Here is a 26535-nt window from a genome sequence, read left to right as displayed (position 1 = left end):
TATAAACAAATAAGAATATTTCTTTCAACTCAAAAAAAAAAATATTAAAATTAATTAAAATGGATCGACACAAGGCTGATTGCTGCAAGTGTCACAAACAAGTCCAACCTGCTCAGCAGACTATCACGGATATGGAATTTGATCGCGGCATCTGGAATGCAGGTGGGTGTCGGATTTTTCCAAAATATTTTTTATATTTCCTAAAGTTTCTTATTTTTGTTGTTGTTGTAGTAATTTATAACGAAGTCGATCGGGTGCGTAGTTTTGTCCAAAAGGGTAAAACCATGGATCTGGATAATTGTGAATATACAGCTTTACATTATGCGGCGCGTAATGGCAACGAAGAAATTTGTAAATTACTTATTAATGAGGGCAAGGCGGATGTGAATGCTATTACCAAGGGTGGCGTTACGCCATTACATCGTGCAGCTATGATGGGTAAGTAAACGAAATACTACATATAAGACCTCTATCAAAGACCTCTTCATCAAAGTCCTCTTTAGAATACTTCCGAAGAGGTTCTCTATTTTCTGGAAGACCTCCGAATAGATCCTCTATAGTAATTTTTTGGAAATGACATTTTCTGAAGAGGTCCACTGTGGTCCACAATACTTCCGAAGAGGTCCTTTGTAATAAAACATTTTTTCTCAAAAGTGCCTCCATAAAGTAGAAGACTTCAGAGTAGGTCCTCTGTATTAAAATAGACCTCTGAAGAGGTTCACTATAGCCTAAAATGCCTCTGCAGAGGTTCTTCATTGTATAGAAGACCTCTGATGAGGTCCACTATAGCCTAGAAGACCTCTGAAGAGGTCCTTCATAATATAGAAGACCTCCGAAGAGGTCATTCATAGTATAGAAAACAACTGAAGAGGTCCTCTGAAGCCTAGAAGATCTCTTCAGAGGACATCTATAGCCTAGAAGACATCTGAAGATGTTCTCTATTTTCTGGAAGAATTCCGAATAGATCCTCTGTATTAAAATAGACCTCTGAAGAGGTCTACTACAGCCTTGAAGACCTATGAAGAGGTTCATCATAGTATAGAAAACCTCCGAATAGGTCATCTGTAGTAAAATAGAACACTGAACCCGTCATTCATAGTATAGAAGATCACCGTAGTGGTCCTCCATAGCCTACAAGAACTCTGAAGTGGTCATCTATAGCCTAGAAGACCTCTGAAGTGGTCCTCTATAGCCTAGAAGACCTGTGAAGGGGTCCTCTATAGCCTAGAAGACCTCTTAAGAGGTCATCTATAGCCTAGAAAAGGTCCCCTATAGCCTAGAAGACCTCAGAAAAAGTCCCCTATAGCCTAGAAGACCTCTGAAATGTTCTAGATGGCCTAGAAGACCTCTGAAGAGGTCCTCTATAGCCTAAAACCTTTGAAAAATATCGTCTACAGTATAGAAGACCTCGGAAGAGGTCCTCTGTCGAATAGAACACCCCTGAAGAGGTTATCTATCGAATAGAAGATATTTGAAGAATATCGTCTACAGTATAGAAGACCTCGGAAGAGGTCCTCTGTCGAATAGAACACCCCTGAAGAGGTTCTCTATCGAATAGAAGATATTTGAAGAGGTTCTTTATAGCCTAGAAGACCTCTGAAGAGGTCCTCTATAGTCCCCTTTAATCTAGAAGACCTTTGAAGAGGTCATCTTTAGCTTATATCACCTCTGAAGAGGTTGTTTATAGCCTTGGAAAATGTTTTATTTAGTCTATAAGACCTCTAAATAGGTCTTCTTTATTTTAGAAGACCTCTGAAAAGGTCTTCTATAAAATAGAAGTCATTTGAAGAGGTCCTCTATAAAATATAAGTCATCTGAAGAGGTCCATAGCATAGAGAATCTCTGAAAATGTTCTCTATAGTCTAGAAGAATTCTGAATGGGTCTTCTATAGTCTAGAAGACCTCTGAAGAGCCCTCTATAGTATAGAAGACCCTCTATAGTGTAGAAACCCTTCTGAAAATGTTCTCTATAGTCTAAGAGACCTCAGAATAGGTCCTCTATAGTATAGAAAACCTTCTGAAAATGTTCTCTATAGTCTAAGAGACCTCAGAATAGGTCCTCTATAGTATAGAAGAACTCTGAAAATGTTCTCTATAGCCTAGAAGACCTCTGAAAATGTTGTCTATAGTATAAAACACCTCTGTAGAAGTCCTCCATAGTATAGAAAATCTCTATAGTCTATGTTATAGAAGACCTCCGAATAAGTTCTCTCTAAATTATAAGTCCTATGACGAAATTGTTTTTTGGGTAAACTCTTTTATAGATGTCCTCTATACCTCTACAGCTACTTTTAAAAAATTAAAAATTATTTTGTTTTTTTCATTTTTTTAAATTAATTTTTATCACCCCTCTCTTCTCTGTTTTCTTTTTCAGGTCATCTTCACATAGTCAAACTATTAGTGGATGCCCATGCCAATGTTGATATACAAGATGATGATGGTCAAACGGCACTGCATCGTTCTGCAATTGGTGGCCACATGGAAGTTAGTAAATTTCTTCTAGAGAAAAATTCCAAACTAAAAGATATACCCGATAATAAGGATAAGATACCATTTGAATATTTAGCAAAAAATGCAAATGATGATTTCAAATTACTGCTTAAATCCTAAACATAAAAACATCCCATAAATGTGGATTTAAAAATTTACTATATACATACACACACATAAAAAATATATATCTATTTATCTCTGTATACATTTTTTATTAATAACCATAATCGTGCATATAAAAAATATTTTGTCTCTAATTTTTTTCGATTAATTTTAATTAAGTGCATTTCAACATAAAAACAACAACAACAATTTATATATTTCAAGATTCAAAACTAACCAATAAAAGTATTTTTAAAAGAAAATTAAAAAAAAAATACATAAATGTTTAGCATAAAGTTATTTAATGAATAAATAAGAAATACCATACCATAAATATTAACTTTTATTACAATGTTCGGGAGGTTTTAAGGTCCCTGAAGGCGGGTCCTTAAAGAAGTTTTTTTAATCTTTTTAAGATTTTTTTTAAGGTCCCCATATGAAGGCGTGGATTTTTTTAAATTATTTTTTAAGGTCCCCATATGAAGGCGTGGATTTTTTTAAATTATTTTTTAAGGTCCCCATATGAAGGCGTGGATTTTTTAAATTATTTTTTAAGGTCTCCATATGATGGCGTGGATTTTTTTAAATTATTTTTTAAGGTCCCCATATGAAGGGCGTGGATTTTTCTTAATTATTTTTTTAAGGCCCCCATATGAAGGCGTAAATTTTTAAAATTATTTTTTTAAGGTCCCCATATGAAGGCGTAAATTTTTAAAAATTATTTTTTTAAGGTCCTCATAAAGACGTGGATTTTTTTTAAATTATTATTTTAAGGTCCTCATATAAAGGCGTGGATTTTTCTAAATTTTTTTAAGGCCTTTTTAAAAATAGTTTGTAAGTCACCTATAGGCGTGTATTTTTTAAAAATATTTTTTCCAGATCCAAATATAGGTATGGATTTTTTTAAAATACTTGTTTTAATTTTTAATTTTCTATTTTTGTCTACGACACGTTATGACTAACTATTGCCATTAATAATAAATAATGGAACGCTTTTATTTGAGGTTAGGCATTGAAGTGTGCCAGCTGTCAAATTTACTTTAGCAAAAAAAGTCGTGTAATTGACAAGGTTTGGAAGATACGATATCTTTGAAGGAAAAAATCTTAAAAATTTAATAAATTATTTCTTAAAGTTTAATAAAAATGGGTCTCTTTGGTGGTCGCAACCTATCGCTGGTGTTTTGCCTATGCCTAGCACTGATTTTCATTAGCGGCATTGTCGATGCTGAATCGGAGAGTAAAAAAGAAATTCCAGCAACAAAATTTGGTCAAAGTCAATCAGCAACAATGACATTTTTATACTGGTATGTGGTTAAGACACTTCCAACCCCCCGTTTTGCACCCCTCATATCTTTTTTTTTTTAAGAAGTTGACGATAATATTTCAAATCTTTTCTCTTTCTTTTTGTTGCTAACAGTTATAGCTGTGGTTATCGCAAAGCCTTTGAAGACTATGTCAATATTTTGGCCGATAAATATCCACAAATTACCGTGACCGGTGGCAATTATGATCCACCCGGCATGAATATGTATTTCTCCAAATTGATATTTGCCGTGAAGATTTTGCTCATTGTGGTAATTGTTTCCTCCTTCGATATCTTTGGTTCATTTGGCCAACCAACACCAAGCTGGTGGCGTCATCTGTTGGAGAATAAATTATATGCCTGTATGATGATATTCTTTGTGGGCAATATGCTGGAGGGACAGGTGTGTATTTGGCAACATGATTATCATTTAAATAAATTATAAATTCTCGTCTTATCTGCGGCACAAATGATAACCACGTCACACACGTATGTTAATGCTTTATTTTTATTATCTCTCTTTTCCAGTTGGTATCATCGGGTGCCTTTGAAATTTCCCTTAACGATGTACCGGTGTGGTCGAAATTGCAAACGGGTCGCATACCCGCACCCCAGGAACTATTCCAAATTATCGATAATCAACTGCAGTTCGGTGATAAATTCCAAGAGAATCCAGACTTTGTTAAATAATTATTAGCGGACACCTTCAGCTCCTGACGTTGTGAACAAATCATATATATGTATTTTTTAAGTTAATAGATATGCAATTTGTATTTACCCACCACACACACACACCCATATAGGTTTATTTTTAAGTGTTCATTGTAAGTCTTTTATGGGTCTGTAATAACGTTATGGAGTTTGTCATGGGGTTATTTTTTACCATTTAGTTTTTCTTTCCTTTATGGCAATGTTCCTTTTTTTAAAGTTTACCTTTCCATTTTTTAGTTTCACTCTAGTTTGTTTTAATAATGGTAATAATTCAATTCAATCATATATAAATAACTTTTTGTAAATTAATAATAGTTAACAGAAAAAAGTGTAAACGTCTACAAAAGTTCTGTTCTGGTGTGAACAGCGAATAGAATCGTTTGACATTGACAAAAAAGGGGTTACTTTATTTTTCGATTTTGCGGGATTTGAAAATAAAAAGAAATTCTTTGAAAAAATTATTCTTTACAAAATCCATGCCTGCTTTAGTCTCTTCTAAAAATATTCTTTAAAAAATCCATGACTGCTTTAGTCTCTTCTAAAAATATTCTTTAAAAAATCCATGCCTGCTTTAGTCTCTTCTAAAAATATTCTTTAAAAAATCCACGCCTTGTTTGGAGGATTGAAAAAATATTCTTTTAAAAATCCACGCCTTGTTTGGAGGATTGAAAAAATATTCTTTTAAAAATCCACGCCTTGTTTGGAGGATTGAAAAAATATTCTTTTAAAAATCCACGCCTTGTTTGGAGGATCTTGAAAAAATATTCTTTTAAAAATCCACGCCTTGTTTGGAGGATTGAAAAAATATTCTTTTAAAAATCCACGCCTTGTTTGGAGGATTGAAAAAATATTCTTTTAAAAATCCACGCCTTGTTTGGAGGATTGAAAAAATATTCTTTTAAAAATCCACGCCTTGTTTGGAGGATTGAAAAAGTATTCTTTAAAAAATCCACGCCTTGTTTGGAGGCTCTTGAAAAAATATTCTTTAAAAAATCCACGCCTTGGTTAGGCTCTTGAAAAAATATTCTTTAAAAAATCCGCCTCTTGTTTGGTGGCTTGAAAAAATATTCTTTAAAAAATCTACGCCTTGTTTGGAGGCTTGAAAAAAGATCCTTTAAAAAATCCACGCCTTGGCTCTTGAAAAAAGATCCTTTAAAAAATCCACGCCTTGGCTCTTGAAAAAAGATCCTTTAAAAAATCCACGCCTTTGATATGCCTTGAAAAAAGATCCTTTAAAAAATCCACGCCTTTGATATGCCTTGAAAAAATATTCTTTAAGAAATCCACGCCTTTGATAAACCTTGAAAAAATATCCTTTAGAAACTCCACGCCTTGTTTAAGACTTAAAAAATATTCTTTAAAAAGTCCACGCCTTGTTTAAGGCTTAAAAAATATCCTTTAGAAACTCCACGCCTTGTTTAAGACTTAAAAAATCCACGCCTTATTTAAGTCTTAAAAAATATTCTTTAAAAAATCCACGCCTTTTTTAAGGCTTAAAAAACATTCTTTAAAAAATCCACGCCTTGTTTAAGGCCTAAAAAATATTCTTTAAAAAATCCACGCCTTGTTTAAGGTTTACAAAAATATTATTTAAAAAATCCACGCCTTGGATAGGCCTTGAAAAAATATACATATTTTTGCAAAAATGTTTAATTTTTTAGAAAATAATTATTTTTGTTTATTGATAAATAATATTCTCAATGTTGTGTTCGGGTTATTTCTTGTTTTTTCTTCATTTTAATGCTTTTAGGATTATTTAACATGAAAAAAATATTATATAGCAAACAAAGAGAAAGAAAGAATTATGAGCAAGTCATCATGACTTGTAATGTGTTGAGAGTTATACATATAAATGCTATGCGACGGCCTTTCAAAGGATTCATTTGAAAACGATGGTATCCAACATAGCACCCAGACACTGGACAATATTATTTTGCATAACCTTATCCACTTTCTCTTCCAAATGGCGTTTGGGATCTTGTTTGCCAACGTTTTTAATGGCCAACTGTTCGGGTGTCATTTTTTCTTCATCTTCCAGAGACTAAAAAAACAAAGAAAATATATTATAAATAGGAAAATTGGGAAAATTAAATTGTTTTCTCACCTTGTTATAATTTTTGGCTAATTCTAACATTTCTTGTACTGTACTCTCATTAATCGAACTATGTTCATTGTAATCCTCCAGAGTTAAACCATCCTTCCAGGATTTCTTGTGTAAGTTGAGTAACATTTTCTGTTCCAATTCATTTTTACGATAATTAATGCTGATCGAATAATAATGACGATTGAGGCCATGTATCAGTGCTTGTACGGAGGGTTTTTGTAAATGGCCCAAATTTGAGGTGGTCTGTCTGGGCTCCTGGCCCAAAACCAACATATTGGGATTAATGAGACGGAAGGCATCGATGACAACTTTACCCTTAACCGATTGAATGGGATCAACGACAACAGCTACAGCCCTCTCGGACAGAGCTTCAAATGACTGTTGTGTATTGATATCGACACCCGACAACCAACAACCAAAACCAGGATGTGAATGATACCAACCGACAACCATTTCTGGGCGACCAGTCTGCTTTAACATATCCAACATTTTCGCTTGGAACACAGGATCAACAGCTTCGACCGAAACACCGGTACCCGTTTGTGGCATAGCGAATACATCGATTACCTGCACTGTATAATCATCGACAAATTCACCCAACATCAGACCCATAACTTCCATAGGGACACCAGCACGACCATGCTTTAACATTTTCAACAAGGCCAGCGAGGAAATGTAGACCTGTTCGGCAGTATCGACAACTGGAGCATCAGTTGGTGGAGCCGCTTGCGGCATAGCACCTCCCAAACGTAATAAACGATCCATGTTTCTGTGGGAAATATATAGAGGATTTTGTTAAATCTGTATTTAAAAGGGATTTGATTGTTGTTGGCTTACCTATTTGTTGTTATTTATTACAAATACGAACTAAAATTCTATAAAATATTTTATATTTTCCTTTGTATCCAGAAACACAACACAGCAGAAATCAACTTTTTGCAAATGTGCAAGTAATGAACGCGACAGATGACAGTTGTTTGTTTCTGTCATCATTGCCTTTACAAACAGTGTTGTATTTTGAACGGCGTTCGTTGTGAGCACACTACATTAAAGCGTCACAGCGGTTATCGATGAAGGGTATATGATTATCGATATTTATTTAAAATTTAATTTAAAAATCCCAGTGTGGATTATTTAAAGAAAATTTTTCAAGAATTTTTAAAGAATATTTTTTAAGCATAACTAAGGCTTTAATTTTTTTAGATAATATTTTTCAAGGCGCAGATTTTTTAAATAATATTTTTTTCATGCCTTCAACGAGGCTTGGATTTTTTAAAGAATATTTTTTCAAGCTTCCAAACAAGGCATGGATGTTTTTAAGAAGGGTCCAGGTTTTCAAGGGTCCAACAAGGGGTACATTTTTTAAAGAATATTTATTTCATGCCTTAAACAAGGCGTGGATTTTTTAATGAAGATTTTTTCAAGCCTTAAACAAGGCTTGGATTTTTTAAAAAAATTGTTTAAGCCTTAAACTAGACCTGGATTTTTTAAAAAAATTGTTTAAGCCTTAAACAAGACCTGGATTTTTTAAAGAATAATTTTTAGAGGTCTGAAAAATTAGTGGATCTTTAAAGAATAATTTTTTAGAGGACTAAACAAGGCGAAGATCTTTAAAGAATATTTTTTAGAGGTCTAAACAAGGCGTGGATCTTTAATGAATATTTTTTGTAGAGGTCTAAACAAGGCGTGGATCTTTAAAGAATATTTTGTTAGAGGTCTAAACAAGGCGCGGATCTTTAATGAATATTTTTTGTAGAGGTCTAAACAAGGCGTGGATCTTTAAAGATTAATTTTTTAGAGGTCTAAACAAGGCGTGGATCTTTAAAGATTAATTTTTTAGAGGTCTAAACAAGGCGTGGATCTTTAAAGATTAATTTTTTAGAGGTCTAAACAAGGCGTAGAATAAGAATATTTGTTAAAAGATTTTTAAAGAATATGTTTAGAGGATTTGTAAAGAATATTTTTAGAGGATATTTTTTACAGAATCCAACCAAGGCTTGGTTTTTTTAAAAATATGCCACTTGTTAACCACCTACCAATCCAAAAATTCGCATTTTTTCTTTCTATACAATTTGAAAATCCTACCTGGCGCCCGATTGGTACTACATCGAAATAATTTCATTGTGGGTATTTTCTGTTCATGTAATGATTCACTGGTGTCATGAGGAGGCACACTGCTGAAATTCTTAAAGCGGCATTTTGACAAGCCTAAATATTTCTCCATTGCAGAGCACACTAACTTATATTTATTTTCGTCCCAAAAAATTAGAATTGAGTCGATCAGGAACGAATTAGTTTAAAAGGAAATATTCCGCAAAAAGAACGATCGGTCCGGTTCATGGTTTACCGTTTATTTATAGAAGTGTTCTCGGAACGATCGTTACTAGGTCCGGTTCTTTCGTTTATCCTTTGTTTAGAGACATGTTCTCGTCGTCATGGAACAGTGTGACGTGATTGACAGCATCAAAGGCTTTTCTATATGTCAAACGCTATCTAAAACGGTGATTGGTGCCGCCTTTTCTAGTATAGTCATCGATTAAAATGTGTGTAGATGCCATGCTCATAATCAGATACTGGATTGATTACTCCTGGGCTGGCGAGTAGTAATGATTCACTTCTGGGGACATCTTTGCTTGATCACTTACGACTCATGCTGCGGAAATGAGCAAATGGTTATTGACAGTTTCACAACTTTGATAAGCGCCGTCTTAGAATTGGGATCATCAAGCCATTTCAGCACCAAAGAAGAGTGTTGGGCGCCATTTTCACCTGACAATTAAAAATGTACTCATTTTTACCTCTTCCTATATCATGAATGCCTCGCTTAGCACGTGTAGTTTTTCAGGTCTGATCAGTACTACAGATATTCAGATTCCCATGTCACAAATATCCTTTTGCAGGGTTCCAGAGTGACTTTACATACACATGTACATATATCTTTCTTCTCAGAAAGGTTAGTTCAAAGTACTTAAAACTGTGTTGTTTTTTTTTTTGCATTCAAATACCATTCCTTTATCTAATTTAAAAGTTCAAACAAAAACTTATTCCCGCATTTCGTGAATCGACCAAACAAACTTCTCGAAAATTGATTTCAACTTTTGTTTTTGGCATTTTACTTTACTACGAAGCGAAAAGTTCAGTCATTTCTTCATTCATTTATGCATCTATCTTTCTAGCCATTCATGCACGCCATATTTCGCGATTTAAACTCCCCAAAAAAAAAGACAAACTACTAACTTCAAATGTTAAAGTTTTCAAACTGTTTTTTGAAGTTGGCAACAGACCCTCACACACTCATACACAAACTAAAATAGGAGGAGTTGTACAACAACACCGCCATAACAACAATGTAATCACCCAAAATATACAATTCAACAGCAACTTCATTGACTCGAACAACGGACCTGAATGCCCCCTCACAAAAGCGAGTGCAACAATGAATGGACTTGTGGTTGACTAGTGACGACGGCGACTGATGACTGGTGGTGGCGGTTAAGCGTAACGTTTTTGTGTCTTTCGAAAAATATTAACCAGCAAATGGAGTTAAGAATTACGGTGTACGAATGTTGAGCTTTGGTTTGGGTGTTTGGATATTGCAGTGAAGGGAAATTGTTTGAGATTGAAAAAATGATATTCTAAACGAAAATTATAATTGGTTAACAATAGCAGAACAATTTAATTCTGGAAACTGATTACTTGGGCGTATCTAAGGGGGCTGCTTGGAGGTTTTGAACTGATCTAAAATGACTAGGGTGAAATATATTTTTAGCCAGGACCGCTTATACGTATGGACGTCACTCGTGTGCGTAATTTCGATACAAATTCCAGCTGTGTTCGTTTCAGAACTTTAAAAAGTTTGAGGGCAGGGTGCCCGATCCGGGATCTGAGTTTAAGGACCGCAGGGAAAGACCCAACCCTCCGAGACAATTATATGGTTATATGGGACACAAAGGCGAAAACTGGCCAGGGTGAACCGGAGGAACAAGCGAGAACAGAAAACTGATGATCAGAAGTATCAACTGAGTGCGGCGAATGAATAATATGAATAAATAATAATATGAAAAAAACGAGCGCTGGATTGGAAACTTGAAACCTGAAGATCGGGAATCACAAAATGACTAACCGAAGAAGGAAAATGGTAACAACAATTGGTAAGGAGCCGCTATCCTATACAAAGTTTGGAGGCCGTAGGAGGCCCTATAGAAAGGAGCTGTGATCGACGAGAATTGGAAACTGGGAATCTTCCTTGAAGATCGGGAATCACAAAAGTACCAACAGGACTTTACGAAGAAAGAAGATGGTAGCAACAATTGTTAAGATTCGGGAAACAAAAAAGGGAGATCCATTGGAAATTGATGGATGCGGTGAATAATACGATAATGGATAACCTGCTTCCTCATAGACTAATTCTTATTCTCACATTTCAGCCTGCATTTACACAAGATTGAATGCGATTGAATCAACAGGTGTAGATCGCTTGAAGGATGACAGAGAAAGCGTTGAAACCCTTTCTTTGCACTGCTCAGTTTTTGCACGCAATAACCAATTGTTGCTACCATCTTCCTTCTTCGTAAAGTTGGTCCTTTTGTGATTTCTGATCTTCAGGGAAGTTTATAAAGATCTTCGCCGCTTCTGAGGTAGTGGAGGGAATGTTAGGCTTATGCTTCGAACATTAGTTTGTTGTTCGCTGTTGTTCCTCAGGATCTCACAGGCCAGTTTTCGCCTTTGTACCCCAGATAAATGATTCGTTCTTCGCTCCTCCGGCATTCGAAGACTATTGTGTTAGCCTTATCCTCATGTCCAGACTCCAAAATTGAGTCCTGATTTCTTCTTATTGTGTGGTTGGCGATATCCTTGCTCACTGCATCGGAGGGTTGGGTCTTCCCCAGTGGTCCTTAAACTCAGAACCCGGGCCGGACACCCTGCCCTCAAACATGTTAAAGTTCTAGAATGAAGACAGCTAGAAATGGTAACGAAATTACATGCACGAGTGGCGCTCAAATTTATATATTTTAAAACATGAATTAAAAAAAGATCCTACCCATATTCACCTTGAGGATATACAGGGTGAGATGAAAAAACTGCAACCAACTTCAGACAGCTATCATTTCTAAGCCACTCGTCCGAAAACTGTTAAAATTTTTCCAGTGACCGCTCATTATATTGTTTACAAGCGTACAAAAGCATTTTGGCAAGAATGTTCCAGAAAAAAATTATTCATGATGGAACAGAAAGTAAATAGACTGAAAAGAGCTAAAGAGCATGGCCGAAAGTGGTGAACTGCCGAATTTGCTTTTCATCGATGACAAAACATTCGTTGTCCAGCAGTTTGTAAACGAACAAAATTATCGTGTTTACTTGCAAAAGAGGTCAGCTGAAAATGTGAACCTTCAGTTGGCTACCAAAACTCAAGCGCCGGCCATGGTGATGGTGTGGGTCGCCATCGTTCGAAGGGTCGCCGTCGTTCGAAGATGAATAATACCGGTCCCCTCCTTCCGGTACCTCTCCCACAAGAATGGTCAAAATGTTGGGGTTTTTTCATAATACCAAGTGAACGGACTATCCGATTTGAACTAACCTTTAAACAACCTATTTTCTTTACCAAACCTATAACAAGTCCGAAGATGGGATCCATTGGTCTACTCCTTCTGGTCTACCTCCCTCACAAAGGGTCAATATTTTCAATATATTTGTATCCAATATTAGGCGAATGGAATGACCGATTTGATCCTAATTGGGCACATCGTAAAATTTCTTTCAAACTCAAACTTTTAAAATTTCGAAGATGGGGCAAAACTATCCAATCCTTCTGTTACCTCCCACACAATATGATGAAAAGTTTTCTGAAAATTAATTTTATAATATCAAGCGAACGGACTATTCGATTTCAACTTAACCTAATATATTAACCTTGTCTATATAATGCTGGATGTTGGGACTTATCGGTCCACTCCATCAGATACCTACCCCACAAAGGGTCAAAATGTTGAAATGTAAATCTCATATGGAGCGAAACGAATATCGATTTTCATCAAAACTTTGCACATTCTAACATATTTTACTTTCATAGATCAAAGTTGGAGATGGGGCCCGTTGGTTCACACTTTTTTGTACCTGCCCCAGAAATTGCCAACATTTTGAAAATTTGGCAAACATAATGGAATATCGGATTTTATACAAACTTGGCAAATTGAAAAATATTTTTCCAAAGCTATATTAAACCAGTGAGAGGAGCAGTATCGTCGGACGGGGCCGACCATACGATACCCTATACAACTACCACGGCACTCTAACATTCTGCCGTGGTTATTTTGAGCCTGGGCAATATTTCGTGATATTTGCACCCTCTTGCCCGATTAGAGGTCAACAACACTTCTTTCATACACTAACATATTTTCCGAATATTCCCAATATACAGTACAGCCCTTCTAATTACTTGTCCAGATTCCTTTAGCCGTGGGTTGTGTTGTGATGTTCGGCTTATAATTGTATATATCGAATCGAAAAAATAAGTTTTCAGTCGACTTCATCCGAAAAATTTGTATCTGATCATCAACGATAATTAAAGGCGTTATCCTTGACCATAACTGGAACCCCATGGAACATTTCAAATCGATCAGCATTATATTTCCGCCCTCTAGTGTGGTAACGGTTACTAAATAATAAAAGCACCTGTAAATATTTATGTGTAACTCCCACATCCGAGAACATACGACAATATAATTGGTATCAATTTAAAGGTCAGCCACTCCTCTTGAATATATTATCATCTTCTCGGGTCTATGTTCTTTAGGAGTAAATATATACGCCATAGAATCCAAATTTTGTCATTTTTCACACAAAAGTCAGGGTCCATTTGACCCGCTAAATTTTGACCGATCTTTATCAAAACAGGCATGTTTATTCTTTGGCCCGATCACCTTCTGCATGTAAAATTTCACGATGTTTGGGCCATAATTGCGGCCTCTGGAGCGACCAGAAAAACCGACAAAAATTTAGTATTTGGTCCATTTCATCCCCTAAATATTAACCGATCTTTACCAAAAACAATAGGGGTCTTCAATGGCCAGAACCCATCCTACATGCAAAATTTCGTGAAGATTGGTCTATAACTGTGGCCTGTATCGTGTTTAAAAATTATAATGGACAGACGGACGGACACACATGTCTAGATCGACTCAGCTAGTCGAGATATGACGATCGGTATAAAGGTGGGTCTAGGGCCAATATTTCGCGGCGTTACAAACTCTTGGGGCTCCACAAAGCTATAATACCCTGACAACATAGTTGTGTAGGGTATAATTAATTCGGAAACTTTTTAAAGATGGTCAATTCTTTGAATAAAACCTTATATAAATCGACCTGTGTTTTATTCCGTAGACATTTTACTAACAACAAATTGCAAACAAATAATACAAAAAAAAAAAAAAAAACAACCACAACAACATTACAGCAATGCCTGAGGTGGCGCCCAAATGTATATTTAAGTAATAAAATATCGGAATTTTAATATATGGACCTATATTTCATGATAAATTCCGCTGGTTCCAAATTTACATACTACGAAGGTTCAAGACCCAATTAAAAAAAATAAACATCAACAATTCGATTTAAAACAAATTTCTTTGAGGTTATAACAAATTCGTCGTTGTCGAACTTGATGACATGTTTAGTTGTTCTTTATTCACCTTTTGTTCAGATTAATTTTTATGTTGTTGTCCCAACAAATTTTGCAATATTTATGTTCCGTTTTTATGTTGGTGTAACATTAATAGGGGTCATTTACAATCCGCTGGCCATTTAGTGTCGAATGAAAATATACCTTGCCTCATATTCGGGTTCTATGTGGCAGGGTTAACTTCCGTTTATCTGTCAGCCATAATTAGATGGGAATTTCTTCATTTCTTTTTTTCTTTGCTGATGAATTCAGAGAAGTTCGTGTTGTTGTTTTTTCTTCATTTGAAATTGTTGTTAAAACAATTTTCTTGTTACCGGTGAACAGATAGTGGCAGTGGTTGGTGGTGGTGTAAAAACATTTGTTGTTGTTGCTGATGGTGTTGTTGTTGTTGCTGGTGTTGTATTTAGTTTAGTAGCTGCTATCTTCAACTGTTATTATTTTAGCCGCATTTCACTCAAGTACCAAATAGGCTAGAGTAGAGTAGGCAGCCAAAACAATGAACCTTAAACGAACTATGGAGCGACAATACAAACGACCAACAGTCGGTTGGTTGGCTTTGACTGTTTGTCATTCCGTTGATGTTTATTAAAGCCACACTTTGGTCTCTTAACTTTTTTAAAAAACTTTTTTGTTGTTGTTATTGTTTTAATGGTTTATAATATTTTATTACGGTTTTTCGGTTTTAGTTCAGTTTATTTAATCTGATTGTTGTTGTTTTTGGTTCCTCTGCCCGGGTTTGGGCCAGCCAAGTTGTATTTCATTTACGTTTTTTTCTTCTCAGTTTCTTGTTGCGTTTCTTTGCTTCTTTGCCCGAGAGTTCAGTTTCAGCAGTTTCCCAGCCAGCCATTCATTTATTCATTTGTTTTATTGTCGATGAGATAGATTGTTGTTCTTGTTGTTTTTGGTTGTGTTGCTGTTGTTGTTGTCTTTTTGTTTCTTTCTTGTAAAACGCTCAAATGCCAAAAGCGACTGTGGCAAAGTTTCAGTTGCATTTTGTTTGTTGTTGAAGTTGTGCGCTGTGGCTACTTTTTTCTCTGTGTGTGTGATTTTTTTTTTGTTTTCAAGAAAAAACAAAGAAGAAAAAAATAAAAATAAATAAAAAACTAAAAAATTATTGTGAAATTTTTATAAAAAATACAAAATTGACAAAAAACCCCTTCTCTGTGGAAAAAATATTGTGACTTAACTCCTTTTTCTATACCATCCCCGTGTAAACCCTCTTGTGTCTGTTTTGAAAAACTCAAGGAAAAATCGTACCCTTTGGCAACCCTTTTCCAAACTTTTTTATTCAATCTTTCAAAAGTTTTGTCTATTTAAAAATTCTGTGCCTAAAAATTCTATTTTGTTATGATCTTTTACACAAAAGATAATTGAAATTTCGAGAAGAAGAAGAAGCAAACGAAAAACCATCATAAAAATCATATTTTGTTAAAATAAAATCGTTTTGTGTACCATTCCAAAATTTCAAGGTAAGTTTAAAAAGCGGTCATTTAGAACGGAAATGTGATTCGAAAAATTGAAACGTTTTGGATTTTTATTTATTTTTGTTCTCAATTGCAATGAGCTGTCTTAACAGCCGAATTGTCCAATCTTTGCTTATTCAGGGGGACATTTTTGAATTTAGAAGAGTGTAAAATAACGGTTGAATTTATTATTATCTGTAGAAGGTCATTCAGGGGCCTTCACACAACAGAAGACTTATTGAAGGTTTTCCTGATATATCCGATTTAAAAATGTTTCTCTTCTCAATGAAGAGCTATTGACGGAATATTTCATACAAACGTTCACTATAAGTAGAGCTGTTCATGCGCTTTGGTGGAGGGTCTGACTGTTGAAATCACCCTATATCCTAGGATCATTGGTATGGAAATTCGATTTTTTGATATATCCTCCTCTTAAATATTCGATACCGGTCTTAGTCATATTTACAAACCGTCGTGGGAACATTCGCTGGAAATGTACAACTTAAGGGTCTGAAATTTCACAATCCGATTTCTTGCACGCGAGGTAATAATCTTAGCAAAAAATGTCAATATAGGTCGATGTTCTGACGTAAACTCTTTATTATTTTGAACGTTTCAGCATCATTTCCTAACCGAAGTTACTTTAATTTGATTTTCCGTATTTTTGTAGGCTCTCATATATCTATGCGCAACATGTTCGATAAATTTTTATATCTAAGGTCCCGCCAATTTTTTTTTTTGTATTTTGAAGGTTTTAGTTCAATTTTCCATACAAGTGGCTGTAATTTCACATTCAAGGTGCCTATAGGGTGAAAAACATCTCTGAAGGATATAAATCCATATTCTGAAGTAGCCTCCATATAAAGATCCTATCTCATTTCCGATTGTTTTTTTTATAGGTTTTAGACGTGCTTTTTTAACCGAAACCACACCAGTTTGACATTTATGGTTCCTGAAGAGAGAAGAACGACTCTGATAATTTTTTTCCGATATATGCTCTGAAAAATATAGATCCATTTTCTGATATAAGGATCCTCACCGAAATGAGAGTAGTTTACCATTCTTTAAGGGAGAAAAACGTCCCAGAATAGCCTCGATATAGCCTCTTATATGTGTTCCTGTGTCATATTAGTTTGTTTTACTGTTCAAACCGCATACCGAAATCTGAAAGTGGAGCGGCACCTTTTTATGGAGGTTAATATACAAAGGACCCGTACCATTTTCTATATTTTACAAGTTTTAGTTGCATGTTCCCACCAAAGTGGCTGTGTGGCAGAGTCGATATATGTATGTATGTCCGTCTGCCTGTCTATGTTAAATTGTAAACAATGTACAGGTCGCTTTATGATCAGAATTGGATGAAATTTGGCAATGACAAACCCTATTGAAACTAAGAAAAATCCGTGCAAATTTAGATATAGCTCCCAGCAACGTACACAGGATTTCATTTCGGGGGGGCCCGGTAGTACAAAATGAGAAAATTCGCTGTTGCAAACATAAATTTACTGTGAACAAAATTCATTTCGGGGCCGACCCCCTGCTTGCGTCCCTGATATCTCCCATATATATTTTCGTCCGAATTAATAGAAATGGTACACCCAACCCCCATATATATCTTTCGATTTGCACGAAATTTGGCACATCGTACTGAATTGAGTGTAGAATGATATGTGCTAAGTTTCGTTCAAATTTAGATATATACCTACCAAATTCGCATTTTTTAGACGGATTTTCGTTACAGAACTATGTTCTGAGTCCTTTGATGTCGCATTCAGCTGAATTTTCCAACCTATGTAATAAAAACCATTGAGCTGAGCAGTATAGTCGAACGGAACCATATCCTACCATACCATAACCTACACAACTACCACTGAGCTATAAGTTTTTGCTGATCTATATTCTGAGCTTGGATAACATTTTTCTACCTCTTGCCCGATTAGAGATCAACCAGCTCCTCTATGCCATATGTTCGGAATCATGTTTTCCCGGTGTAAAAATGTACTTCATATGATTCAAATTTAAGACTATTTTACACAAACGAGTTTTTGTTCATTTGACCCGCTAAATATTGAGCGTTAATTATCCAGAAAGCCATTAGAATTTGTAGTTCAGATCGGCTTCTCCATGATCGGCATACAAAAGTAAAGTTTTCGGTTAATTTCATCCCCGAAATATTATCGCATCATTGAAAATTATAGGCGTCGTCCTTGACCTAATGCTATCCATCGGAGCTACATAAACCAGTGAGCGGAGCAGTATAGTAGGACGGGGCCGACCATACGAACCCTACACAACTACCACGGAACTCTTAACTTTCTGCGGATTTTTATTCCCAGCCTGCGCAATATATCGAGATATCGTTGCACCCTCTTGTCCGATTAAAGGTCAACTGCACCTCTTCCTTACACTGACTTATTTTCCGAATATTACTAATCTTCAGTACAGTCCTTCTAATTACTTGTCCATATTTCCTTCACCGTGAGTTGTGTTGTGATGTTCGGCTTTCAATTGTGACCTATAGATCGACTCGAAAAACACAAAAAATAGGTTTTTGGTCCACTTCATCCCAAAATTATTATCTGATCATCACCGAAAATTATAGGCGTTGTCCTTAACCATAACTGGAACCTAATGGAACATTTCAAAGCGATCGGAGCCATATTTCCGCCCTCAAGTGTGGTAATGGATTACTAAATAATATCTGAATACGTAAGCACCTGTAAATATGTACGTGTAACTTCCATATCCGCAAAATATAATTGGTATCAATTTAAAGGCCAATCATTCCCCTGGGATATACTATCAACTTCTCTTGACTATGTCCTTCAGGAGTAAATATATACACTATAGAATACAAATTTTGTCATTTTCACAAAAAAGTCAGGGTCCATTTGACCCGCTAAATATTGAGCGATCTTTATCAAAACAGACATGCTTATTCTTTAGCCCGATCCCCATCTCCTTGTGAAAATTCGCGATGTTTGTTATCCCCAAGTATCATTTCCGACCATTTTGGGTACTTTGAAGGTCCTATCAGCATTTCCCAAGTGATTTTGGGGTAATTTTATATAAATGTCATAACATTGGGCGCCACCTTTAATATTCGAGCTGAAGAAACATTGGAGTAAAACAATCATACTGTATGTTTTGCAGTACGTCTACGAAGCCTGTTCTCTAATTTCACACTTTGGTCTCTGTTTGAGCTCTTGCTCTTTAATTCAGGATATTTTTCTCTTCTTGATCCCTCTTCAATATTTATATAAGTGCCAGTGTCGACAGCTCTAAGTTCCAAATGTTTTTATCTTTATTCCTAAGGTATGTGTAACCATATTTAGTTGTGGATTTTTTTTTAAATATTTTTTCAACTTGATTCCTATAGGCGTGGATTTTTTTAAAAATTTTTTATAGCTCACATATAGGCGTGTGTTAAAAAAAAAATTCTAACCTTCAGTAGAAGTTATTTTAAAAAAATGTTCCTATCAATTTTCAAACTCTAATTACGTTGAATAATTTGTCATTTCCATTAAGCCCTATATTTGTGTTCCACAGTGTAATGTATTTTTGGTTTTTTACTTTCACCACCCTGCAAATAATGCGCCTAACCCTTACACGCGTGTAAAGAGTAGTCCATAACAGACCAGGAGTAGTCCAAAACTAACCCAAATGCATTGAAAAAACCTAACCGATTTAGCATTGCTATGTCCTAGGGCCGGACCATGTAACCCAGCTTTGCATTACATCAAAGTAGTTTCAAAACTAGTCCACGTCATTACTCTATGGTACACCACATACGGTTGATCTTAAAACTAATCCGTGTAACTAGTCCATAGAGTACCCCAGAGGGCTAGTTTTGAAACCAATCCATTAAGTGGTCTATTTATTTTGCGCTTTTCTCTGATTTAACGATATATACACTCAGAGAAAAACAGGAAATAATACAACATAAGTAATGTACTATAAGTATTAGTGTTTTATTCTATAAAACATAAAAATAAATATTTCATTCTGCAGGTACATTGATAGTCTTTAGTGAGATAAATAATATAATTAATAATAAATTCATTAAAAAAACTTAAGTAATATTCCAATTCACTGTCATTAAAAAAATTAAAAATTACATGTAATTAACAAATTATATAATTAATTTTTGTTTTTGTTTTGGGAACAAACAACTCGGAAGTGCCTTTTTTTTACGACTTGGAGTGCTGCTCGAAATTCTTTTTCGCTATTGGGGGAATAGTCACTTATTGCAGCTAAAATAAAGAAATTCATTAAAACTTAATAATGTTTTAGAATCAGAATACTTACCAATAACAATTTTATATATTCTTTTAAAATTCTTCAAACATTTTTTCCCACAAATACCATCCGTATTGTACATTACGCAAATCTCCCGGGAAAAAATGCGTTCCAAATTTTTTATTGCGCTGCCATCGATTAAATACTTTACAGCAGATATCTAAAAATAAAAAAATATTGAAAAAGTATATAATTTTAAAATTGAAGGTATTTCAACATATATACAATATAGGGCAACGATTACTTACATATTTTTCTTCATTCGAATCGCATATTTCACTCTCAACTTTTTGGAGATCTTCTTCGGATTTGAGGGGAAATTTGCTTGACAGGGAAGTAACATTTTTCTGGGACTTATTGAGGGTTTGCAGCTGTAATTTGTGCTCTGCTAACATTTCCACTATTATTTTGTTTTGCTGTTCTGTTGTTGCTATAAGAGAAAGAACTATATAACAAAAAATAACGATGACGAAAAAAACATTATACTTTACTTTGTAATTTTGAGAGCTGTTCCTGTAATTTTTTTTGTTCAGTCATCATCCCAGCCATCATTTCTATAAATTAAACAATGTTATTAATAAAGACGAAACTCCATATTTAACAAAAACTACCTTTGAGTTCTATGCAAGAACAGCATGGCGTTTCTTTGGCACTATCTGAAAAACATAGTAATATGGCTTTAGAAAATTGAAAAATGTATGTTATAAATTTACTTACAATTAGAAAGTCTGTTGCAAGTATTTAGATGTTTAAGATTTCTGCCCTCCATTTTAAATATTGTCGAATTGCGAAGATATCAGTTAGAATTGCGTAGATTAAAAGTGTTGGCTATATTAAATAAATGAGACGTTAATTTTTGCAACTTTAAATGCAACTATGAAGAATTGGCATTAAAACCACTTTATTTTCAAAGGGCAATGATATTAGTTTGCAATTAATATTTTCAATATTAAATATTTCCTCACTATCTTCTAATATCTTATCAGCAATACATATACCTAATGCTGATAATGAGTCCAATGGCTCTTCAAAAAAAGGACAAATATTTTTGAAACGTCTCGCTTTAAAAAAAATTTTATTATTCTCTCCTCGTTTGAAGCCTGTAATTTTTAACGGGGTAAATGGCATTACAAGACAAATGTTATCTGGTGTTTTAATGCTCAACCAGTATTCATCACCCAAGTAACCATAAATAAGTCCATTTTTTTCTTTTAACCCCAATGTTTTTGGCTCTTCTATTAAATTTTGCAAGACATTTCTTCTGTGTAATTGATTTAGAATATCAGTCGGTTTGCGAACATCTTTTTTTATCATTTGCAAATGGTTCTCAAAATCATATGCTGAAAAGCTGTACAGCAAACCGTGCTGTTTGACGCATTCACATATATGAAGCAAACTGTGCACATTATAGGTAACGTTTTGAGGACCAAAAACGACACTGAAATTTTCAACAAAGAGTTTCAACAAATCTTCGGCGGCAGCAATGTTATTTTCAAAGTTTTTTGGACATGACAAAAGCCTTATAGCACAATGAAAGACTAAAAACGTGTAATAAAAATCATCACCAACATTGTTTTTTAAGACTAAAACACCAGTGTATAGTAAGAATTGACGAAATTCTGTAGCTTTCCAGTTCGCAAGTTCATCCAAACTACGAGGCATTCTTGTGAAGTCTTTAGTAATACACTTTTTTAATGAAACTAGTAATTTAGATATATTTCCCTTATTCGAAATTGAAATTTTTTCATTCACTTTATTTTTTACTAGTTTCATCAACATTTTCCTAGTTACCCCTAAATCAATAACGTGCATTGGGTCTAAAGGAACTTGACTTATCATATTTAAATTTATTTTCTCCAATGGTGTTTTGGTTTCAATAAATTTTAATTGGTGATGATTTTTATATTTCCTTTTAGCAAAGTCGTCATCGTCTATAATTGTACCTACTTCTGAACTATAAGTTAAAACATTGCATATTTTTTTGGCCACTTGGGTACATTTTGAACAACCATTTGCAGATGAATGGTGAGCTATCCCACAAATGAATGATTTTGCGGGAGCATCACAAATCACAGCTCTTATTTTAAAACTAATTTTTTTGCCACCAATAAACAAGTGATTTTCCTGTAAATCGCAAATTTCTTCAACGAGTTTTTCTAGGAACTGACTTATATCATGAGGTTTCTGTTTGCCCTTATAAATACCAACAGGAAACACCTTTATATTTCTAATATTAATAACTTTAATTAATATTGGCCAAAGTTGAAGATTTGAGCTTTTAAAGATGGGTAAACCATCAATATTAATATCGCAAATTATTTCCTCATATTTTTGTAAAATTTGTGCTGCTTTCATTAAATTTTGTTTCAGGCCGAAATGTGCATATTCACCAGGAGGAACAGAAATTATATCTGCCCTCGAACTAACTTTTTGCACCAGTGTCATTGGAGAGAGAGGCACATCCAAACCATAATTTTTTAAAATTATTAGCAGTTCTCTCATGTTCTGGTTGGATGTCCGGCTTTTTAACTGCCATTGCCCTAAAGCACTTATAAAGTTGTTTCTTTTGTCAAATTCTTCATTTGCATTGTAATAATCATTTTCTGTCCCTTCTATTTCAACTATTGAATCTGAATCTGCTTCGGCATTTTTTTCTACTTCAATTTGTTCACACTCAACACTTGAACTAAATAGTCTTTTGACAAAATCTTCTTTTTCAGCTTTTAAAAGCCGTCTTTTATGACGCGAACTACATTCCATTTTTTTATAAGTTATTCTTTTTACCTTCAAATCTTTTACTTTTGTTTACACAATCTTTTGTTTGCAATTTATCACCACGCACAACGATGCAACCGACGCACAACGCTTCCAGAAACAAACTAAAATCAATGTCAAATTTGTGCCAAAAAAAAAACGATAAACACGTGTCTGCAAAAAAAACTAGCGCTTGCAAAAACAACAAATTAATGAGCAAACGATAAAAAACGATCATTTGCCGTTACATTTCTTAACCAAAACATTCTTGATTGACAATGACATGGTCCATAGCTGCATTACATAGGACAATGTTGTAACCAGTCCGCAGCTGCTGAAATGGATCACGTAGTCCACAATTATTTGCAGGGCATGGACTGAGGGCATTTGAGTGTGTGTGCACTCCAAGTCGTTTAAGATGTTCTGACATGAATTGGTTATTTAGCCACGGGTTGGGCGACCAAACATACACACAAATGTACACATGTATGTATGTACACCAATCGTAAAAAAGCCCAAGCTATTTCTTAATTGTTTTCGAATCTATGAACTAATCTAAAATTTAAATTCAAGTCACTGTAACCGAGAAAGATTGTTAAGAAGTTTCATGGGACAGAATTTCAGACATTTACATATATATTGATAATAAATGCCGGATAGTGACATAGACAGTCGATTTTAATGAAGATTACATTATAGTAAGGGGTTTAAAAATTAAAAAAAAATTGAAATTACGAATTTCATTATAAACCCTTTATTATTTTTTAGTTACACATTACATACCTTACATGTCTTGGCAACTATACATATCATCTAATATATGTATTTATCTCATAATCTATTGTTTTTTTTTATAATTTAAAATAATGACAAACGAAATGTGTGTGCATTGAAAAAAATGGTTTTTGAAACTCAATTATTCAAATGTTACAAAATAATTCGTGCAAATAATTTGAAAGGTCGCTAAAATCTCACAACTAGACTAGACGTTCGGAAACGAATCGCGATAGCTGCCACTGAGGTTTACCGCAGAATAATTCGTCATGCCATCAACTTGACAATAATACAACAACAGCACAATTTTGAAATAAATGTTTGTCGGTTCGGAATTATGCAGTGTTTTTATACCCTTCACCACACTGTGGTACAGGGTATTATGTCTTTGTGCATATGTTTGTAACAGGCAAAAGGAATCGAGATAGACACATGGTTCCTTTTGAGAATATGCATAGAATCACTTTGTGAGTCGATTTATGGATGTCCGTCCGTCTGTTGATGTTAAATTGTAAACAAAGTACAGGTCGCACTTATGATCCGAATTGGATGAAATTTGACATTGGTCACGAATTTGGTCCAATGACGAACCCTATTTAAATTGAAGAAAATCGGTTCAGATTTGGATATAGCTCCCATATATATTTTCGTCCGATTTAAGGTAAATTGTGCGCCAAAGTCCCTAAATATCTTTCGATTTGCACGAAATTTGGCATAGCGTACTAAATTGAGTCTATAATGATGTGTGCTAAGTTTCCTGAAAATCGGTTCAGATTTAGATATAGCTCACATATATATTTTCGTCCGATTTAAGGTGATTGGTGCGTCAAAGTCTCTAAATATCTCTCGATTTGCACGAAATTTGGCATAACCTACTACATTGAGTCTATAATGATGTGTGCTAAGTTTCCTGAAAATCGGTTCAGATTTAGATATAGCTCCCATATATGTTTTCATCCGATTTAAGGTAAATGGTGCGCCAAAGTACCTAAATATCTTTCGATTTGGCTGAAATTTCGCAGTGTGTACTGAATTAAGTCTGGAATGATGTGTGCTGAGTTTCGTGAAAATCGGTTCAGATTTAGATATAGTTCCCATATATGTTTTCATCCGATTTAAGGTAAATGGTGCACCAAAGTCCCTGAAAATCATTCGATGTGGACAAAATTTCACATAGCGTAGTGAATTGAGTCTGGCATGATGGTGTTGAGTTTCGTAAAAATCGGTTCAGATTTGTATATAGCTCCCATATATATTTTCGTCCGATTTAAGATAAATTGTGCGCCAAAGTCCCTAAATATCTCTCGATTTGCACGAAATTTGGCATAGCGTACTGCGTTGAGTCTATAATGATGTGTGCTAAATTTCGTGAAAATCGGTTCAGACTTAGATATAGCTCCCATATATACTTTCCTCCGATTTAAGGTAAATAGTGCGCCAAAGTCCCTAAATATTTTTCTATTTACACGAAATTTGGTATAGCACACTAAATTAAGTCTAGAATGATGTGTGCTAAGTTTCGTGAAAATCGGTTCAGATTTAGATTTAGCTCCCATATATATTTTCGTCCGATTTAAGGTAAATGGTGCGCCAAAGTCCCTAAATATCTTTCGATTTGCACGAAATTTTACATAGCGTACTGAATTGAGTCTATAATGATGTGTGCTAAATTTCGTGAAAATCGGTTCAGATTTAGATATAGCTCCCATATATATTTTCGTCCGATTTAAGGTAAATGGTGCGCCAAAGTCCCTAAATATCTTTCGATTTGCACGAAATTTTACATAGCGTACTGATTTGAGTCTATAATGATGTGTGCAAAGTTTCGTGAAAATCGGTTCAGATTTAGATATAGCTCCCATATATATTTTCGTCCGATTTAAGGTATATGGTGTGCCAAATTCTTATATATCTTTCGTTCAATTTCATATCAATGTTTTTTGAAGGGTATCATAAAGTCGGTCCAGTCCGACTTTACTACTTTCCTAACTGTGTTTTTTTTTGACGAAATTTATTTTATTTTTTTTTGGAATAATAATAAACCAAAAATAAAAAATAAAGATATAAAATGGATTGTTGTATGTTTTACATTGCTTTATTTAATATTGACAACAACAACAACAACATCTAAAAACCAACCAACAAACAAACAACAGCGTTATGTTTGGCCTCTCATCATCGTGACCGGATTATTGGCCATAACTGATTTTCTGCCAATGTTATGTTCTTGTTGTTGTAATTCGAATACAACATAGTTTTTTTTACTAAGTCCCACCACAGCCCGAATGTGACTTGGGTAAGCAAATTGAAAAGCAACAACATCTACAACAAATCATTTATGTATACCAGCTAAAATGTAGAACAAATGGGTCAAGACTAAGAAAATCCATAACTAAGTTAAGAGAATAATAAAAAATAAGAAGCGGAAAATAATTATAAAATTGTGTTCTGTCATTAATGCAACAAATTAGGGTTAACAATGTTGCTGTTGTTGTTTCAAAAAGAGGCATGGATTTTTTTAAAGAAAATATTTTTTTCAAACTTCAATTTTCGATTTTTTAAAAAAATGTGAGTCCCAAGTTTCGCAGAATTTTTTCTATAGAAAAAAGTGAGTCTTAAAGGCTGAGACCCTTTTTTGTAGAAGAAATGTGAGTCTCACGGGTCTCAAAATTTTTTTATATAAAAATAATTTTTGTCCCTTCTATAGAAAAAATGTGATTGAGAATTTTTCCTACAATAAATATTTGAACCCCTTAAGGTAAGCCTTAAGAGTCTCAAAAGTGTTTCTATGTGAAAACGAGAGTCTATATCTACGCCTATATTTGAACATTCAAAAATATTTTAAAACCAGTAA

The 26535-nt window shown here is 34.5% G+C and overlaps 4 protein-coding genes across 6 annotated transcripts; 2 read left to right on the top strand and 2 right to left on the bottom strand.

Annotated features, from left to right (window-relative positions):
- The first annotated feature begins 37 nt into the window (after positions 1-37).
- On the top strand, positions 38-2618 carry LOC133338761 (ankyrin repeat domain-containing protein 39). Its single transcript, XM_061546872.1, has 3 exons — positions 38-162; positions 232-438; positions 2375-2618. Exons 1-3 carry the CDS (start codon positions 60-62, stop codon positions 2608-2610), a joined length of 546 nt encoding a protein of 181 aa, XP_061402856.1. The 5' UTR covers positions 38-59; the 3' UTR covers positions 2611-2618.
- Positions 2619-3754: 1136 nt separating this feature from the next.
- On the top strand, positions 3755-4618 carry LOC133338722 (thioredoxin reductase-like selenoprotein T homolog CG3887). Its single transcript, XM_061546851.1, has 3 exons — positions 3755-3899; positions 4013-4301; positions 4427-4618. Exons 1-3 carry the CDS (start codon positions 3883-3885, stop codon positions 4586-4588), a joined length of 468 nt encoding a protein of 155 aa, XP_061402835.1. The 5' UTR covers positions 3755-3882; the 3' UTR covers positions 4589-4618.
- A 1863-nt stretch (positions 4619-6481) lies between these two features.
- LOC133338706 (26S proteasome non-ATPase regulatory subunit 14) lies at positions 6482-7489 on the bottom strand. Its single transcript, XM_061546850.1, has 2 exons — positions 6714-7489; positions 6482-6650 (listed from the first exon to the last, which is right to left on the bottom strand). The coding sequence occupies exons 1-2, from the start codon at positions 7476-7478 to the stop codon at positions 6489-6491; spliced, it is 927 nt and encodes a 308-aa protein (XP_061402834.1). The 5' UTR covers positions 7479-7489; the 3' UTR covers positions 6482-6488.
- Positions 7490-19801: 12312 nt separating this feature from the next.
- LOC133338795 (uncharacterized) lies at positions 19802-23150 on the bottom strand. Of its 3 annotated transcripts, none has more exons than XM_061546910.1 (7): positions 22938-23150; positions 20871-20981; positions 20765-20809; positions 20645-20707; positions 20402-20574; positions 20163-20313; positions 19802-20107 (listed from the first exon to the last, which is right to left on the bottom strand). In XM_061546910.1, exons 2-7 carry the CDS (start codon positions 20920-20922, stop codon positions 19995-19997), a joined length of 597 nt encoding a protein of 198 aa, XP_061402894.1. In that variant the 5' UTR covers positions 20923-20981; positions 22938-23150; the 3' UTR covers positions 19802-19994. The 3 variants fall into 3 exon arrangements, with proteins under 3 accessions (XP_061402894.1, XP_061402888.1, XP_061402902.1); XM_061546904.1 differs by having other exon boundaries at positions 20402-20583; positions 22938-23123; XM_061546918.1 differs by lacking the exons at positions 20645-20707; positions 20765-20809 and having other exon boundaries at positions 20402-20598; positions 22938-23140.
- Positions 23151-26535: the final 3385 nt, after the last annotated feature.

This window comes from Musca vetustissima, unplaced genomic scaffold (genome assembly GCF_032173495.1).
Source record: "Musca vetustissima isolate MV318-11 ecotype Yass unplaced genomic scaffold, APGP_CSIRO_Mvet_v1 utg51398, whole genome shotgun sequence".
Lineage (NCBI taxonomy): Eukaryota > Metazoa > Arthropoda > Insecta > Diptera > Muscidae > Musca > Musca vetustissima.
The sequence above is the reverse complement of the archived record's forward strand: the minus strand, read 5'-3'. Positions and strand labels throughout refer to the sequence as shown.

Excerpts from the sequence above, each read along its gene's own strand:
- LOC133338761 (XM_061546872.1), top strand. The coding sequence starts at position 60 with ATGGATCGACACAAGGCTGATTGCTGCAAGTGTCACAAACAAGTCCAA. Across the intron at positions 163-231 it reads TCGCGGCATCTGGAATGCAG|TAATTTATAACGAAGTCGAT; the intron begins GTGGGTGTCGGA and ends TTGTTGTTGTAG. Across the intron at positions 439-2,374 it reads ACATCGTGCAGCTATGATGG|GTCATCTTCACATAGTCAAA; the intron begins GTAAGTAAACGA and ends TTTCTTTTTCAG.
- LOC133338722 (XM_061546851.1), top strand. Across the intron at positions 4,302-4,426 it reads GCAATATGCTGGAGGGACAG|TTGGTATCATCGGGTGCCTT; the intron begins GTGTGTATTTGG and ends TCTCTTTTCCAG.
- LOC133338706 (XM_061546850.1), bottom strand. The coding sequence starts at position 7,478 with ATGGATCGTTTATTACGTTTGGGAGGTGCTATGCCGCAAGCGGCTCCA. Across the intron at positions 6,651-6,713 it reads TAGCCAAAAATTATAACAAG|TCTCTGGAAGATGAAGAAAA; the intron begins GTGAGAAAACAA and ends TTGTTTTTTTAG.
- LOC133338795 (XM_061546904.1), bottom strand. The coding sequence starts at position 20,922 with ATGGAGGGCAGAAATCTTAAACATCTAAATACTTGCAACAGACTTTCT. Across the intron at positions 20,708-20,764 it reads TTCTTGCATAGAACTCAAAG|AAATGATGGCTGGGATGATG; the intron begins GTAGTTTTTGTT and ends TTTAATTTATAG. Across the intron at positions 20,314-20,401 it reads ATTCGAATGAAGAAAAATAT|ATATCTGCTGTAAAGTATTT; the intron begins GTAAGTAATCGT and ends TTTTATTTTTAG.